General features: G+C 36.8%; 1 protein-coding gene across 3 annotated transcripts; it reads right to left on the bottom strand.

Moving 5' to 3' along the window:
* Positions 1-3,959: 3,959 nt before the first annotated feature.
* LOC131634312 (uncharacterized protein At1g10890-like) lies at positions 3,960-9,157 on the bottom strand. 3 transcript variants are annotated; one of them, XM_058904970.1, is made up of 5 exons: positions 8,984-9,157; positions 8,616-8,762; positions 6,975-7,190; positions 4,521-4,740; positions 3,960-4,428 (listed from the first exon to the last, which is right to left on the bottom strand). In XM_058904970.1, exons 2-5 carry the CDS (start codon positions 8,750-8,752, stop codon positions 4,162-4,164), a joined length of 840 nt encoding a protein of 279 aa, XP_058760953.1. In that variant the 5' UTR covers positions 8,753-8,762; positions 8,984-9,157; the 3' UTR covers positions 3,960-4,161. The 3 variants fall into 3 exon arrangements, with proteins under 3 accessions (XP_058760953.1, XP_058760952.1, XP_058760954.1); XM_058904969.1 differs by having other exon boundaries at positions 8,616-8,831; positions 8,984-9,154; XM_058904971.1 differs by lacking the exon at positions 8,984-9,157 and having other exon boundaries at positions 7,310-8,755.
* Between the last annotated feature and the right edge of the window lie 9,085 nt (positions 9,158-18,242).

Below are 18,242 nucleotides of genomic sequence, written 5' to 3'. Positions count from 1 at the left end.
GAAAATATCAAGAAAAATGTCTCACGTACATGAAATATGAAGAGGAAGTGGAAGAAATGAGTTTTGTGTAATACTTTTCCTTGATCCATAATAATTGAAGAAGATATGTTGGAGTTTTCTGGAAAAAAATAGTATGCAACTCTTAAATGGAGATTAGGCATAAGGCGTGAGAGAGGGTTTTGTTTTATGAGAAGAGACAGTTGTTCTGTACTAGACGAGAGAACATTAACTTATATATATAGGTAATATTTTTCACCGCGATTGATAAAAACAACCGTGACGAAATGTAAGTACATTTCATAAAATATAAGATTATAAGTGACTCGCCCATTTTATAACCAAAAAAATAAATTTGTTGGTACTGGAATTCGAAGCTTGTCACACCAAGTAATTTTCACTACGGTTGTTAGATTTTATCATGGTGAAATGTCTTTTAGTAATTAATAAAAAACGCCTAAAATGAGTAATTACTACCGTTGACTAAATGGTCGTAGTAAGATGATTTGTAAAATGTATATTTTGTAATAGTGAGACTCTTTCTCATTCTTCAGAGCGTCTTTAGTTTTAGCCATTTGAGAAGTCAAAGCCTCCAAAGAAGCCTTCACTTCCTCAATGACCGTGTCTTTGGCCTCCGGAGATGTCCGCGACTAAGACAAACAGGCGAGGGAAGAATTTGTATCATGGGATTCCACTTCCTTTTGTAGACCAGATAATCTACCCATTTCTTTATGGAGGTTAGAAATATTCTCATGCAACCACGAGTGGCAATGGGAGGCTTCATCAAACTTCCCCTTCCAGATGTCTCTCTCTTTAGAGTATTAGCTTGAGTAAGAACATCCCCTCAACCCGCATCCGCCATGGACATCAAACGATACGCTGCAAATGGAAGATGGCCTCCGAAATCAGCTCCATCTTTTAGGCGTCAAGGAGATTCTAGAGGAAGACAAGGTCCCGCTCAAATACATAGGCACGTGCCTTTAAAGTGTGTGGTGTCAGAGATTGGAGGACATCAATAAACTTGAAAGGGGTAAATGGTGTCCACACAACAAGAACAGTGAGTTCTGTAGGGAAAACATCGGATGGCTTGAGCCTCTTGCTTAGACTATCCCCCTAGGAAGCATTTGAATCCTGACCTCTCGTGGCATTATCAGCAGAAACTAGAACCTAATCATCGGGTCCTTTATGCGGTACAAAAGAGGAATTTTGACCTCGACCTAGAGGGGCAAAAGAAGAGAGAGTCGCATATTGACCCCAAGTATCACCCATAAGTTTCTTCAGATGTTCCCTTACATGAGTAGTATAGAAAGAAGCTGAAGGAGAGGAAGTAACCACCTTAGCTCTCTGTTGATATTTTTTTCTACTAAAGAGATTCCTCAATACAGCCATGAAGATAAAGGAATCACAAGAAATTGGGAGTTTGAATTGGGTTTCAAGATTTAAAACTTTTTTCTCAACCAAGACAAACAAAGGAAGAACAAGGAATAAAAATAAAGGTCACGATATTTTTATCATGGTTCACTTTTAACTAAGCTACTTTAGTCCACCCGCCAAGGTAATTTTGCCTTCTCAACAAAGACTTAATCCACCATAATCAAAATGATTACAAACCACAAGAACTACCCGTCAATGAACACAATCAACTTACAAGTTGAAATATAAAGAGTGTGTTTACAAGATACTTTTTAAAAGCAGATTACACAAATTAAATGAAAAGATAACACAATAGTGTTTAAGCAATTTTATGAACAAAAGTTCCTTGCTATTACAGCTTTTCAAAAGAATGGAGTTTGAGCGTATTCAAAAATTTGTTCACTTTGTTCAAGTTCGTTAGTTCTTTTGAAATCTTCCATGTCTTCATTATATAGGCATCAAAAGATTCGTTAGAGGGTGAAGATGGAGTCTCACATTTATTAGTTGTATTCTTCATAACAGTCAGCGGAGAGGTAGACAACACTGTACCGTAGTACAGTCCATGTACCGTAAAACATGCGAGTGGAACGAATATCTAATTTGTACCATGTAATGTTTGTCTTACGTAAAACCTTTGATCTTATCTTCTAATCTTCAGAGGCTTCAGAATGAAAATAGATGAAGCATGTTTAGAAGGATCAAATGCTAAAATGAATTTTTCAGAATCTTCAAAACTTGTTCTCCAGAACCTTGTCTTCAAAGTCTTCAAAACTTATTCTTCATAACTTGAGCCAAATGTAAAGCTTAAGATTCTCCATAAGCTCTCTTATCAGACTCACAACCATAAGTTAATTAATGAGCATTCTTTCAGAAGCATAGTCAAAGAGCGTTCCAGAACTTGACCTATCTTTGTAAAGCACACGTTGTAACTCTTCATAGTCATAGTGTGTTGATTCCAAAAATTGATGACGTCACACGCCATACTATCAGAGTCAGAACCTATAAGCAAAAGCTACACACTATACAGAAATCATTAGGGTACAAAATTGTTCTCTAAGATATCACGTATTGTTATAATCAAAATTAAAGGTCAGATGCATAACCAAATCTTGTTCTTACCATACCTAGTGAAGTCGTCGTATCTGCAAAAGGGAAATCAAAAGGGTTAATATAAATTAATTATTCTAGAAATCAAAATAGATCAACGTCAATTTTCCTTCCTCGCTGAAAAGCTCATTTTACCCATTAGAATCAATGGCACCTATTATAGCACGGTTGTCAATGGACCGTTTCTTCTACATCGAGAGTCCGACTTCTAAGGCTATGTTTAGGAGTTTGGAGGGGAGGGCTTCCGAAAACGAAATTTTTAACAAGTATAGGAAAAATATTTGACATTTTTTTAAAAAATGATTTTGTATGGAAGGATAAAAGAGTGTATATCATTACTATATTTTTAATTTTTCGAATACTATAACATAAAAGATATTTTGAAAATTTATGTAAGCCCTCCAAAATCCTCCAAAGCACTCCTTCAATACAAATTTTGAGTTTCCCCAAATTAGGAGATTTTTGGTGTTATGAATAAAAACAAACTCTCTAAATTCCTCCCAACCAAAATCACTCAATTCTTTCCGCCCAATCCTTCTATTTTTTCAAAGTCTTCATTCTCTTCTCCTCCAAACTCCCAAACATAGCCTAAAGGTTCGGCCCCTTCTTCATAGCCTGGGCTCTCTTAGAAATCCCTCAAGTCTTCGTTCATTAATATCTCCTTTGTGTTAGAGAATATAGAGGAACAACATGAGTGTGTGAGTCCCGATTAAATTGATTTTTCGCCAGAGAGTTGGAAGAACATTAAAAGGTGGGAAAAGAAATTCCCTAATTTTTTGAAACTCGGCTCTAGGGAATTGTATTCCCTTCTGCATTTGGTTTCTTAAATCAATAAAATCACCCATTTACACCTATTTTGTGTCATTGTTTATATTTTTAATGTCTTTCCTGGTTGAGTGTAGGGGGACTTCGGTATTTCGTCTCAAAACAGCTCGGCAGCTGCCACTGCAGTGCAGCGCCTGGGGCTGTTTCTGCATTATTTTCAGCCCGCGGTTTCGGGCATGGATGGTGTGGTTTGGTCGGGAGAAGTGGACAACGTGTTCTCGGTTAGTTGTTATGCTATTTCAAATGTGTTTCATGTTCCTTTTGGTTCCGAAAAGGAGTTTGTCAAAGCTTTTAATCTTATTTGAAATTTGGATATGCCTCAAAAGATTAAGGCTTTTGGGTGGAGGTGTTTTATCCGTAGAATGCCCACAAGGGATCTTCTTATTATTCTTATTAGATGTATTTCCTTTCCTTATTCTATTGCTTGTGTGTTTTGTGGATTGGAGAGGGAATCGTTGAATCATATTTTGCATTTTTGTGGCGTTTTCGCTTTGATTTGGAAGGAGATGGCTAGTTGGATTGGTATTATTGATTTTGAGTATAATTGCATCATGATTAGTTTTTTGAGATGGTATAGATTTTGTAAATTTAAAAAGGTGAAATCTGGTAGAGAAGGGTTTCACAAAAAATAGTAGTACTAGCCAAGGACTCATGGAAAATTAAGTTGCCATGAGAAATTCAAATCTAATACATATTGGAAATAGTAATGATGATGTCAGAGTTGCCAACGAGGCTGTGTGATTTTCTTAAATTGCATATGCAAAATACAGATTTAAGCACAAAATGCTTTAGATAAACTAAAAAATACTTGCACAGGGGTCATTTCGATCCGAGAGCAAATGACAATTTCGGACGCGATTTGTTTTTTCCCAATAACTTAATTTGGTTTATGCGTTCTTGTTCCTCCTCCTGTTTCTTCCTCCTCATGGCTTCTTCTTTCTGTCTCTGTAGCTCTTCCAGCTCTCTATATCGTTCCTCCTCCCTTCTTTGTTGCTCCAATGCTTCCTTTCTCTGAGATTCTTCAACCTTCCTCCTGTTTTCTTCAAGCATCCTTTCAAGATCTTCTTTCTCTTTACGAGCTTGTTCCTGCAGATCGGCGAAAATAATATTAACATAAGCTTTTCTGATAGCTTTATGCTTGATCCATAAAAAGGAATTAATCAGAGTATATTATATACCTCCTTGTGTCTAGCCTCAATACGAGCCGCTTCTTTTTCTTTTTCAAGATGAGCAGCAATTTCATCATTAAGTTTCTTTCTTCCCTCTTCTAACCGTCTTTGAATCTCCACCTGAACCTCCTCAGATTTCAAGCTTTCATTAACTCTCTTACGAATAGCTTCTTCAATCCCCTTCGTAGTCTCTTCAACTATTAATTTCAACTCGGCTTCCTGTTTACGCCTGTGAAAACATACCAAATGTTAAGCGGGGAAATGGATAGTCAAACGGGAATGCCACAGTCATCGGCATCTCACATAATGTTTATCATCGGCATCTCACATAGAAACAAGACAATTAACATGTCTGCTTCAATTTTTTCTCCCTTTTACATTCTGACCTTTTTCTTTTAAGACTTTCCTAAACTACTCAACAGAAAACCACAATCAACGACAAACTAACCTCCATGGTGACAAAAGGCACTAAAAAATGGTTATGCTTTTAAGGCATACCTCTATTGAATCCTGATCCAAACAAATGATTCAAAACTGGTGAACAGTAGATAAATGAGGCAGCCAATTTGATCATCAAACATAACAAGTTGAATTATAGCAGTACCTTCCTTCAGATAAGCCTGTGGAGAAGAAATTAAAGTAACATGCTGCAGTTTTAAACTAATTATGGAAATGCTAGAATTTTTGAATTGTACATCTTGCCAACTTAGTTGGTGTAAAATAGGTCAAATTCTTTTGTTAGTTAAGTGATAAAGCATCAAGTCAATTGACAAACCATGTTTCAACACTATTATACTATTGAAAATAATATTTACTCTTCATGGCCGGCAATTTACTCTAATAGAATGCCAAGGTTAAACTACAAATGAAAAGCGACAATGGATGAGCATCGCATCCAAAGGATTGAACTGGAAAAAAAAAGTTCAAACTTGAGAAGAACCTAGTCTGTAAACCAGCTTAGTTCCTAGACCATTTGAGGTGGGTCATAGGATCTCGTGTCTAATTATCTTTCTTGGTGTACAAAAAAAGATGAAATCCTAAGCAACATACCCTCCTAAATTCTATCCCACTAGATGGAGGCAAATCTACATGGATCAAAAAACAACCATCTACCATCTACCTCCGTTCTAAATTATAAGTTAGTTTGGCAAATTCACACAATTTAAAAAATGTAGTTAATGTTGTATTGAAAAGAGAATGAGTTAGTTTACAAAATCAATCTTCATAAATGGTATGAAAAAGGCAGATTAAAAAAATTGGAGAAAGAGAGATTAATAAATAGTAAAAAGTTACGATAGAAAAACAAACAATGTTCCATTGATATTGCAAAACGGCTTTGGGCAAATTTTTTTCCCAAAGTGACTTAAAGTAGAGACAGATATCTTTTAATGGTGTTGACATATAGTTTTTCATGGTATTCCCTACCTCTTTTATTGAACCATCCTATATCCAGTGAAACTCCTTGACAGTGGTTCTAAAGATCTTCCCTAAACATGCACAAGCCAACCAAGGTAAGAATCTGTCATCTTTTCTACAATGAGAAAATTGTAGAAAAGATGACAGAGTCTTACTGCCAACAAGGATGAAGCTTAGTCCATAATTAAGATCACATGTACAATAGAGAAAGAAAGAGAAGTAAGATGCAATATTTTCGGTTCTGGGTTGAAAGAAAAAATCCAAACGGAAAAGCAAGGGAGAATAAGAAATCCTCCAAAAACAACGAGCACTTGGAACATCGGGGAAAAAACCTAGAAAAAAAGTATGGTTTCCGATCCCTCCGAAAATTCAGACAAGAAACCTCTTCTAGAAAGAATGTACCGACACCCACTAAGGAGACAGATATTTTCAGCTTCATAAGAAATGATGTGTAAGAAAAAATGCAATATCCTATTCCTTTACATAATTATTATTTTATTTTTGTTACAGTCAAGAAGGCCATAATGTTTATTATGTTCATATTATAAGACTAAGGAGTGGGTGGAGAAGCAATAGGGGAAAAACATAATAGCATAGCCTATAGATGATAACAGCAAAAGCAGGGAAAAATCTCTATTACCTAGTACATATGTGGTGAATCATATCAAACATTTTCTATACAAGATGAAATTAATCAAAATACAAATCAATAGATGCCCTGGGAGTAGAGCATTCCAATTTCCAGCTATAGCAATTTAAAAAGAAAATAAATGGTTAAAAGGTTTACCATAATAACCTTCCTTTCAAATTCCCAACAAGTCTGTGTCTTAACTCTTACCAATAAATGCACCTTTTGTGTATAGGAGTTATGTGCATTAATAACGTCAATGTTCTAAAGTTCAGCAATATAATATAGTTTACACATAAAATACTGAAATTCCCATAAAAACCCAGAAGAGGCAACTAATGGTTTCCATCTTAAAGAGAAAATCAGATAAAACTGAACAAAAGGCAGAAATATAATAAAATGACAAACTTTTAATCTACCTTTTCTTCTCTTCTTCTTTCCTTTGTTTTTCAATCGCAGTTTTCTGCTCTACTGACCCAAGGCTTGAACTGGAAGATCTATGAGCAGGAGACAATGAGGTACTCCTACTTCTTTGTCTTCTGTATCGTTTCGCAGTAGGAGATCGACTTCTACGACGCCAAGTAGATGTAGAAGGACTTCTGCGCCCTCTTGGTGAAATAGAACGACTTTTTCTCCTGTGGGATGATAAAGATGACTATAAGCAACGAACCCTCATTAAACCGAACAGCTATCTTATGTGAATATAAAGCCAGCCCACCATCTAGCATGTGAATACGGAAACATGTACAGTTACCTCATAAAATAATCATTGTGTGCTCCATCTTTTATCATACGAAGAAGCAAATCTCACAATCGAGCAATGAAAAAACACTCATCAGAACCAACCACCTGTTCATATCCCTCACTTGACATGTTATGAGAAGAAACTGATGTTTCTTATTTTGTTACGAATATCATATATCCTATCTTGCTCGCTACATAATTCTCGACGTATGTTTTATTTATGAGTTTCAACCTCCACACACAAATAGAAAACCAAACAAAGAAAGAAACCCAAAAACAATTAACAAACAAGTGATAAGAGTGAGTGACACCATCACCGGACACTTATGACAAGGTCTTCAAATACTTGAATATTGGTGATGTCAATCATCCAGTATAACAGCATACAATTCATTCAGTTTCTCAAATGCTCAAAGAGCTTAACAGAAGAAGTACAAATCCATATGGCATAATAAAAGAAATCTAGCTGTCCATTCACCCAATTGAACACGTACAGAAAAGAAGCTGAATGATAAGAAACTACAAAGACGATATTGAATTCAAATTATATTCCACAGATAACCAGCGTTATCAACAATGACCACTGCGTTTTAGTTTAAATACACAATAGTTCTGTAGTCCTCAGAGCGTGATAACTACCCAATTCTATGTCGTCATCAAAGTGACATATGCATCTCTTCAAACAAAGCAAATTGTCAGTTTTCCACAAATACTCCATCATAGATATTCTTCTTATGTGGTTGTAATCTCTTTAGCACTTAAATAAGACATTATTATAATGGAAAGATGAAGAACCTCGCTAAAACATTTGTTTTACACGTTTTAGCTCAAAGCTAACCCTTGGTTAATCAAACAACCCTTGGCAAATTCTCAAGTACAATTCTCTATACAATTCCTTATATTTTGGGTGCCCTATACCCCTATGCGAGCTACAAACCTAACACCCCATTAATTAATTGAATAATTCTCCTTGTATTTATTGCTTGAAAATCATTAATAACTCATCCATGATCACGGTGCTTTAAAATTCATTTCCTATAGAACTGAAAGCAAGACTATTTAATAGACATAGTAGATTGCATAATTTCAATTGAAAATAATTTCTCTCAGCAAACATAACAGCTACATGGATGGTTAATACACAGCGGCCACTGGGTATAGTTTACATCATAAAAGATTACATCAAAATAACGACAAATAAGGCGTTAAAAATACACAACCGATAATTTGTAAAACACTAATCCCCAATCATTCTGGCTCAACAACAGATACTAGTACACTATATCACAGAAAAATAAACATCCAAACAGGATCACCTGCTACGTGAGTACGACGAATACGGAGATCGGCTTCTATCTCTTCTGCTCCTCCTACTATATCTGTGTCCCACCGGAGACGGTGAACGCCTACGCCTATAAGGAGGCGATCGGGATCGCGACAAGTCTCTCGGCATCTCCCAACACCTGATCCCCAATAACGTCAAGATATATTTTTCAAAATTAAGAGAAAAAAAATCAAAACAAAAAGTTTCCCTGCAAAATCAAAACAAAACAATCAATTAACCAATCATCAATTAACCGATTATCAAGTTGTTATATGATTAAAAAATAAAATTATTATTCAAACTGCTTAAAAATTAAAGTGAAATCCATTAAAAGGGGAAAAAGTGAGAAGAAGGTTTCACCTGAAAAATCAAGGGAAACTTGAAATAGAGAGATACAGGAAGAGATATGTGGTTGTATGGAGTTGAATTTCTGGAAAGGAGAATAGGGAGGAATTGCGATGATTTGGGAGAAAATTGAATTTCTGCAAACCCTAAAGTTAATTTAAGGAAGATAGGGACGAAGAAAGTGCAAACTACGTTTTATATTTATTAAACTCAAAACGAGTCGTTTTGTCCCAAAATATAAAACCAAAACGGGTCGTTGACATTAACCCAAACCGTGTATTGTAGCCGTGCTTAAAAGTAAATTCAAGGATTATTTCGCGATTAATCGTCTTATTCTATATTGGGATAATATGAAATGAACGGAGCGGAGAGGAGTGGAACGGAGCGAAAATATAATAATAAGTGATGGAATTGAATGGAATTCATACCACTACTTTTTATTCCGCTCCATTTATTTTTAAATTATTCAAACAATAAAATATCATTTTATTCCATTTCATTCCACTCCGCTCCGCTTCATCTAATTCCATCAATCTAAACAAAGGCAGTATAAGAGGGCAGGGTCATTTTGTTGAAGTGTAATTCAAATTTAACACATTTTAGATATGTATTTTAATTAATTTGAGTTTGTTAGAACAAGATTTGTTCTGATCAATTATCTTAGTTTTGATGATAACAATAATATGAATTTTGCTTAAGATAATATGGTACTCTAATCCATTGCAATTTCCTTTTCAGGAAATATATAAAGAGTATGCATAATTCAGCGCTCAGAAGCTTTGTCTCAAAGGGTTCAGCATGCAACATCAGAACATGGTCTGGCAAGACATCAGAAGATGGTCGAAGCAGAATCAGAACATGGGTCTATGGAAGCATCAGAAGAACATGAGATCAGAAGCACTGAAGTTCTGATGGTATCACGCTCAGAAGCACTTCAAGGTCAGAAGATCAGAAGATGCTTTGCACCAAGCTGTTTGACTCTGATGATATTCAAACGTTGTATTCACAAACATCAGATCAGAAGGAAGTACAAGTGGCAGGCTACGCTGACTGACAAAAGGAACGTTAGAAGCTATTAAAGGCAACGTCAGTAGACACAGCGTGAACAAGGCTCGAGGTAGTTGACAAAAGCGTATAACATTAAATGTGATGCTGTACGGAACACGCAAAGCATTAAATGCACTCAACGGTCATCTTCTCCAACGCCTATAAATATGAAGTTCTGATGAGAAGCAAAAAAAACAACGAAAAAAACACAATTTCTGTGAATATTAACTTGCTGAAACACTGTTCTATTCAAAGCTCAGAATCTTCATCTTCATCAAAGCTCACTACATTGCTGTTGTAATATATTAGTGAGATTAAGCTTAAACGTTAAGAGAAATATCACAGTTTGTGATTATAGCTTTTAAGAAGCAATTGTAATACTCTTAGAATTGATTACATTAAGTTGTAAGGAACTAGAGTGATCGTGTGGATCAGAATACTCTAGGAAGTATTAGAGGTTATCTAAGCAGGTTGTAACTAGAGTGATCGTGTGGATCAGAATACTCTAGAAAGTCTTAGAGGGTATCTAAGCAGTTGTTCCTGGAGTGATCAGTGTGTGATCAGAAGACTCTGGAAGACTTAGTTGCTGACTAAGTGGAGAACCATTGTAATCCGTGCGATTAGTGGATTAAATCCTCAGTTGAGGTAAATCATCTCTGCGGGGGTGGACTGGAGTAGTTTAGTTAACAACGAACCAGGATGAAAATAACTGTGCAATTTATTTTAATCGGTCAAGTTTTTAAAGCTACACTTATTCAAACCCCCCCTTTCTAAGTGTTTTTCTATCCTTCAATTGGCATCAGAGCGCCGGTTCTAAGGTGCAAGCACTTAACCGTGTTTAGAAAAGATTCAGGAAGAGAAAAACGCTTCAGTAAAAGATGGCTGATGAAACTGCAAAGTCTACATCTACATCTGGCTCTGCTGAGCAACACAACGGTAACAATGGTTATACTAGACCGCCGGTATTTGATGGTGAAAACTTTGAATACTGGAAAGATAAACTGGAAAGTTACTTTCTTGGTCTAGATGGTGATCTATGGGATCTTCTGATGGATGGTTACAAACATCCGGTAAATGCCAGTGGCGTAAAGCTGACAAGGCAAGAAATGAGCGATGATCAGAAGAAGCTTTTCAGGAATCATCATAAATGCAGAACTGTTTTGCTGAATGCTATCTCTCATGCTGAGTATGAGAAGATATCTAACAGGGAAACGGCCTATGACATATATGAGTCCTTGAAAATGACTCATGAAGGAAATGCTCAAGTCAAGGAGACTAAAGCTCTTGCTCTAATCCAGAAATATGAAGCCTTCAAGATGGAGGATGATGAAGACATTGAAAAGATGTTTTCAAGATTTCAAACTCTTACTGCTGGATTGAGAGTTCTTGACAAGGGATACACCAAGGCTGATCACGTAAAGAAGATCATCAGAAGCTTACCCAGAAGATGGGGTCCTATGGTGACTGCATTTAAGATTGCGAAGAATCTAAATGAAGTCTCTTTGGAAGAGCTGATCAGTGCCCTGAGGAGTCATGAAATTGAACTGGATGCAAACGAGCCTCAAAAGAAAGGTAAGTCTATTGCATTAAAATCCAATATCAAGAATTGCACTAACGCTTTTCAGGCTAGAGAAGAAGATCCTGAAGAATCAGAATCTGAAGAAGAAGATGAACTGTCCTTGATCTCCAGAAGGCTAAATCAACTCTGGAAGAACAAGCAAAGGAAGTTCAGAGGCGTCAGAAGTTCAAAGAAATTTGAACGTGGAGAATCTTCTGATGACAGAAGATTTGACAAGAAGAAGGTCATGTGCTATGAATGCAATGAGCCTGGACACTTCAAGAATGAATGTCCAAAACTTCAGAAGGAAAATCCCAAGAAGAAGTTTCATAAGAAGAAAGGTCTTATGGCAACCTGGGATGAGTCAGAAGATGATTCAGACTCTGAAGATGAGCAGGCTAACTGTGCGCTGATGGCGACAGAAGATGACGGATCAGAATCTACATCAGAATCAGATTCTGAAGAGGTATTTTCTGAACTTACTAGAGATGAGTTAGTTTCCAGTCTAACAGAACTTCTGGAATTCAAGTCTCAGATTAGTCTCAAATACAAAAAGCTGAAAAAGCTATTTGAATTTGAAACAAAGAAGCTTGAGTTGGAGAATTCTGAATTAAAAGAAAAACTTTTAAAATTATCCAATAATGTTGGATCTCCTTCTGATTCAGAAAAATCCACTCCTAGTCTAAACCATATTCTGAAAGAATATGATTTAAGTTTCAGGAAGTTCTTATCTAGAAGTATTGGCAGAAGTCAGCTAGCTTCTATGATATATGCTGTGTCTGGAAACAAAAGAGTCGGCATTGGTTTTGAGGGTGAAACCCCATACAAACTTGAACCTGTTGATGAAATGAAAATCACATACAAGCCATTGTATGATCAGTTCAAGTATGGCCACTCCCATGATATTAGGCACACTTCACATGCTCAAAGTTTTCACATAACACACACCAAAAAGCATGTGACACAACCTAGGAAATATCATGAAACTCATATTAAGAATTATCATGCTGTTCCTCCTTCTGCTTACAATGTTAAACCCAAGTTCAATCAGAACTTGAGGAGAACTAACAAGAAAGGACCCAAGAAGATGTGGGTACCAAAGAAAAAGACTATTTCTTTTGCAGATTCTCTTGGCGACAAAGAAGATAAAAGTCAACATGTCATGTCACCTGGACTCAAGTTGGTCTCAACACTTGAAGGGAAGAAGGACTGTCTTCCAAGTTCTGGTACTTAAATCTGTTGAAGAAACTATGTTCGTAGGAGATCAGAAAAGAAAGTTTATTAGTCTTGGAACCATCTGTTTTGTTTGTTTCTAAAGCAATGGTGTTTCGTTCTTGATTATTCTGAATGCTCTAAATGCTACAGAATATACAATATTGAAACATTGATTGTAGAAGAATCAATCAATATCTGGTTTGATGATAAACTTGGTTCCGATGAAACAAAGCAGCTTAAGAATTTCTGCAGATACAGTTTTGTCTTATCAGAAGCTGCAGAACAAAGAAGTGAATCTCCAGAAGCTGTGTATATCAGAAATAATGGATCAGAAGATCATTCAGATTTACATCAGCACACTTCAGAAGGAGTGTTTCCAGAAGAGAAACTTGATCAATTCAGAAGCAGTGATCGGAATCAGAAGGCGTAAAGCCTATTGAATATTTCACACCTGTCATCCATTATCTGATGATGAACACGTGTCTCTACGGTCAGTACGAAGCGTGCAGTTGAAAAGACGCCGACCTAGGTAACTGCTTTAAATCATTTCTTTTACCACGATCTCTCTCCTCACGTCACTCGTCATTTAATGAAAATGATTTCTTTTGATTCTGAAACTATTCATTTTGTTTATTTATTCTTTTTCATTCTCTATTTTATATTCGTCTCCTTATATTCTTTTCAAATCATATCATATATCTTTTTCGCTCCCTTGTCTCTCTTTCTTCTTGCATTCTCTCGTTTGAAAAGTTCTTAGCCGTTTTCTAAAACCCTAATCGAAAACCCAGTTTTCTTTTCTTGTTCGTCTTTTGTTCATTTTGCATCCATGGCTGTCTTCTCATCCCAAAATGTTGATACATCTGTTCCTCACCATCTCCAAGAAGAAATTTTGCAACTTACTCCTGTTGTTGCATGCTCTATTCCCAAGGACAAATTAGAAGTTCTATGTGAACTTATTGTTGATTTTGACAACCTTGAAGAACATGAATTTCATCTTAAAGAAGACATCATCTTTCAAGGATGGACCTCGTTGTTTGCTGAGTTCGCTGGCCCAGTTTATCCGGATCTTGTCAAGGAGTTCTGGGCACATGCTGTGGTTGCTCCAAAATCAATACTTTCTTTCGTCCATGGAAAGTTTGTTGTTATTACTGAAAACATCCTAAGAGTGATGTTTGATCTGAAAAACCCTGAAGGGGCTTTTGAGATTGATCAAAGGGCAGATTGGGGAGATGTTCTATCCACTCTCTATCCAAATGTCAAGGAAACAAAAAGCGTCAAGGATTTGAGAGATGTCTACAAAATCTGGACAAAGATCCTTCTTGGGTGTTTCTACCATAGGAAAGGAACACATGCCTCGGATTTCATCAATAATGAGCAAAGGTATATTCTTTATTGCATTGCCACTAAGAAGAAGGTTGATGCGATCTACATCATCTTCAACCATTTGTGGAAAGCAGTAAAGGATTCCAGAAACGCTTTCAGAGAAAAAGGTGGAACAATCATTCCTTTTGGAAGGATTATTTCAAATCTTTTGGTGCATTCAAAGATTGTTGAAAGCTTGGAATCTGAAGGTATTGTGAAAGACCTTGCTGTCACATCTGGGGCTTGTCTGAATGCATTCACTTTGAAGAAGATGAAAGTAATTAAGGCTATCAGTAAGACTCCCCAACCTCTTGCTGATACAAGAATCAGAAGAGCACCTGTTCTTGCTGAGTTTGAAACTTTCTTCAACTATGAGGTACCTGTAGTCAGAACTAGGTATCTGTTATCACAAGAAGAAAATAAATATCTCAAAAATCAAGAGAAGGGTGCTCCAATGAAAATAAATAAGAAGAAGGAAGAAAGGACTAAAAGAAAGCATGATTATCCTTCTGCTGTCTCTAAGAAACAAGATGTTTCTAAAGAGGTCATTGCAAAGGTTGCTAAGTCTGTCTCTGATGAGTTTGAGAAGAAAGGGAAAGAAGCTGTTGAGAAGAAGAAAACAAGAAAAAGGAAGATGATTCTTCAAGAGTCTGATGAAGAAAATGTCTCTCAAGAGGCTGAGAATCAATCAGAAGTTCTGGCATATGTCAAAAGGAAAGAAATCTCTAGCGGCAAAGCAAAGATTATTGAAGAGCCGAAGAGTAAGAAGCAAAAGAAGACTGAGGATGTGGCCAAAGCTTTTCTGAGAGGTTCCAAAGGTATATGCATTTCTGAACCTGATTCTGCTCCTGCTGTTCGTTCAGAAGTTGCACCAATAGAGGTTGTCCCTACACCTGAACCAGAAAAAGCCACATCAGAATCACCTGTTTTTGTCCATGTTCTTACACCTCCATCTTCTCCTATAACCATTCCTTCCTCTCCACCTACCATCAATCCTGTTCTGGATATACCACCCCTTCAAACTCTCTTTCCATCTCAACCTTCTCCCAATGCCACCTTTGAACATACTCCCTCCACCTCTCAAAACAACCTTTGTGATTCTCCTCTTCCAACCTCTGCATCACATGAGCAGCTGCTCCGTGATTGCAACTACACTCCCAAGCCTCGTCCTGAAGCTGAAGTGGTAGTGTTAGATTCTGATACTGAAGCAGAATCTTCTTATAGATTGGATAGAGAACCTCATCCGTACTTCACTTCCAACCCTGCCTTTTCAAAAACCCAAATAAAATTCCGCCCTGTATACCCTATTGGTGTAGTTTTTGAAAAAATAAAGAGGAATCTCAGAAGTATCTTTGATACTCTCAAAATTGCTGAAAGTTCTGGATTGAATGATGTTGCTATGCGGAACTTCTGGAGGATCTTTCGCAGAGAATCAGATGCTTTGTTTTTAGAACTTCAGGAAGCCTGTGTAGCTGCTGCCCCACGGCCTCGTGGAATTCTGAGGAATTATGAAGACTTCTGGTTTGCTAGTCTCAAAGGAAGACATCTGTTGGAAGAGAAGCCCTTCTTGGATGAGATGGAACAATTAAGACTGGCTGCTGAAATGGAAGCAAATCCATGCAGGGATATTGTTATCTTTATTCCTGATTATCCTGTTCTGCTCGGAGACTTCAAGACTCTCTTTAACTATCTGAGGGAAAACCCTTCTGAGAAAGACCCAAGCTTGGTCATTCCAGAAGTTGTTGACCCACCAAAAGTTGAAGGTCCTTCTGCTCCCAGGAATCTAGCTGCCATTCTTCAGGCACTTGAGAATGGAGACTCGGAAATTCCTGCTGCAGAATATGGAGATGCTTCTATGCAAGAAGCAGATGTTGAAGATCATGTTGCTGAATCAGATCCTGTTGAGGAAATCCCTGCAAATGATCTATCCATGGAAGCTACAGATCAAGTTGTTATTCCTGTGGTTGAAAGCGGTGAAGCTTCTTCTGATGAATCTTCTCGTCTTGCAAGGACTCTGGAAGAAATTCAGAAGAGACAGGATGAGCAAAGCTCACTCAATGCTGAGTTTAGAGCTTTCATGGTGAGGCAAGATGGACACAACAATGAGGTTCAAGAGATGCTGGCCAAGATCCTGTCAAGGCTAGGGCCATCTTAGATTGAGTCTGTGTTGTTTCTTTCTTTTCGTTGCATCTGTTTTTGTGCATCTGATCTTACTTATCTTCATGTACTTCTGTACCTGATGTTTGAACTTCAATGAAATCATCTTCTTCCTCCGTGTGTTTCTTTTTGTTTGTCTCTGAATCTTTTCTGTTTTTTGATGATATGACAAAAAGGGGGAGAAATATGTGATAAATGATTTGATTTAATCAGTTGCTTTCACTAACAAGAACTGCAAGTTCTATATGGTTTAAGTGTTTTGCAGGTATAAAGAAGTGAAGAGAATCTTCAAAGCAAACACAAGAAGCAAAACCATAAGAAGCGTTATTCTGTAAAAAGAATAAGCTTATGGAAACTGAAGCAAGCTGAGTGCTGTCAAGCTTCAGAAATCAGAAGCAAGAAAGAAGAATGATCAGAATTTCTGATAATAGAATTTGATCCAAAATTTGTCTATTTGCTCTGACAAAATTCTATTTGCTCTAATACATTATTTTAAGCCTATATGGCTCTGATACATATCATGTGTTCTAATATACATTTTATGTTCTGACTCGTTCATGCTGACTTTTGTCGTTTAGTTTTTGTTCTGTAACATTTCAGGATGTAGAGATGCTCTGATGATGCTCTGGTACATTCAACAATGTTCTGATACAAATCTAGCATGAAGTGATGTTGGTAGAAATTCAAAGCTCTGAAGCTATCCGAGGGAAGCAGAAATCAGAAGCTGTGAATGTTCTAAAGATCCAGAAAACTCAAGTTCTGAAGCTGTCCTAAATGGAAGCAGAAATCAGAAGCTGTGAATGTTCTGAAGATCAAAGAAATTCAAGTTCTGAAGCTGTCCTAGATGGAAGCAGAAATCAGAAGTTGTGAATGTTCTGATGATCAAAGAAATTCAAGTTCTGAAGCTGTCCTAAATGGAAGCAGGAATCAGAAGCTATGAGTGTTCTAGGGATCTAAAGAAATTCAAGTTCTGAAGCTGTCCAATGGAAGCAGAAGTCAGAAGCTATGAATTCTCTGAAGACAGAAGCTTATGTGATCGTCTCTACCGAAATAATCAGGGAAGTCTTTTATTAAAGTTCTTCGAGTATTTATTTCAGGGGGAGATTATTTATCTCAGGGGGAGATTGTTAATCTCAGGGGGAGACATATTCACATGCTTATGCTATAGCTGTGTAATTTGTCTTTTGCCGACTGCTCTTTCTGATCGCAAATTCATATCATTTATATATGTTTTTGTCATCATCAAAAAGGGGGAGATTGTTAGAACAAGATTTGTTCTGATCAATTATCTTAGTTTTGATGATAACAATAATATGAATTTTGCTTAAGATAATATGGTACTCTAATCCATTGCAATTTCCTTTTCAGGAAATATATAAAGAGTATGCATAATTCAGCGCTCAGAAGCTTTGTCTCAAAGGGTTCAGCATGCAACATCAGAACATGGTCTGGCAAGACATCAGAAGATGGTCGAAGCAGAATCAGAACATGGGTCTATGGAAGCATCAGAAGAACATGAGATCAGAAGCACTGAAGTTCTGATGGTATCACGCTCAGAAGCACTTCAAGGTCAGAAGATCAGAAGATGCTTTGCACCAAGCTGTTTGATGTAACACCCCATATTTTCTAAATTTAATTTAATTGGAAATTAAATTATTATTTAGAATTATTCAGTATTTTGTGGAATTATTTGGAAAGAAATATGAGATAGGCTATTGGGCCAAGTGTGGTGTTAGTAAAGAGGGGGTACTATGTTAGTAAAGCCTTTACTAATTAAAATGTTATGTTTCATAAAATAAGGAAAATTGGGAAATGAGGAAAAGAGTCAGAACGTGAAAAATGAGAAGTGGAAGAGAAGGGATGAGGAACGTAAAGAGGAACCAAAGAGGAAGAGGACCAAAGATCAAGAACTCTTGGCTAAGGTAAGGGGGACTC

The sequence above is a fragment of the Vicia villosa genome, unplaced genomic scaffold (assembly GCF_029867415.1).
Source record: "Vicia villosa cultivar HV-30 ecotype Madison, WI unplaced genomic scaffold, Vvil1.0 ctg.001280F_1_1, whole genome shotgun sequence".
Lineage (NCBI taxonomy): Eukaryota > Viridiplantae > Streptophyta > Magnoliopsida > Fabales > Fabaceae > Vicia > Vicia villosa.
This window is presented reverse-complemented; position numbering and strand designations above follow the sequence as displayed.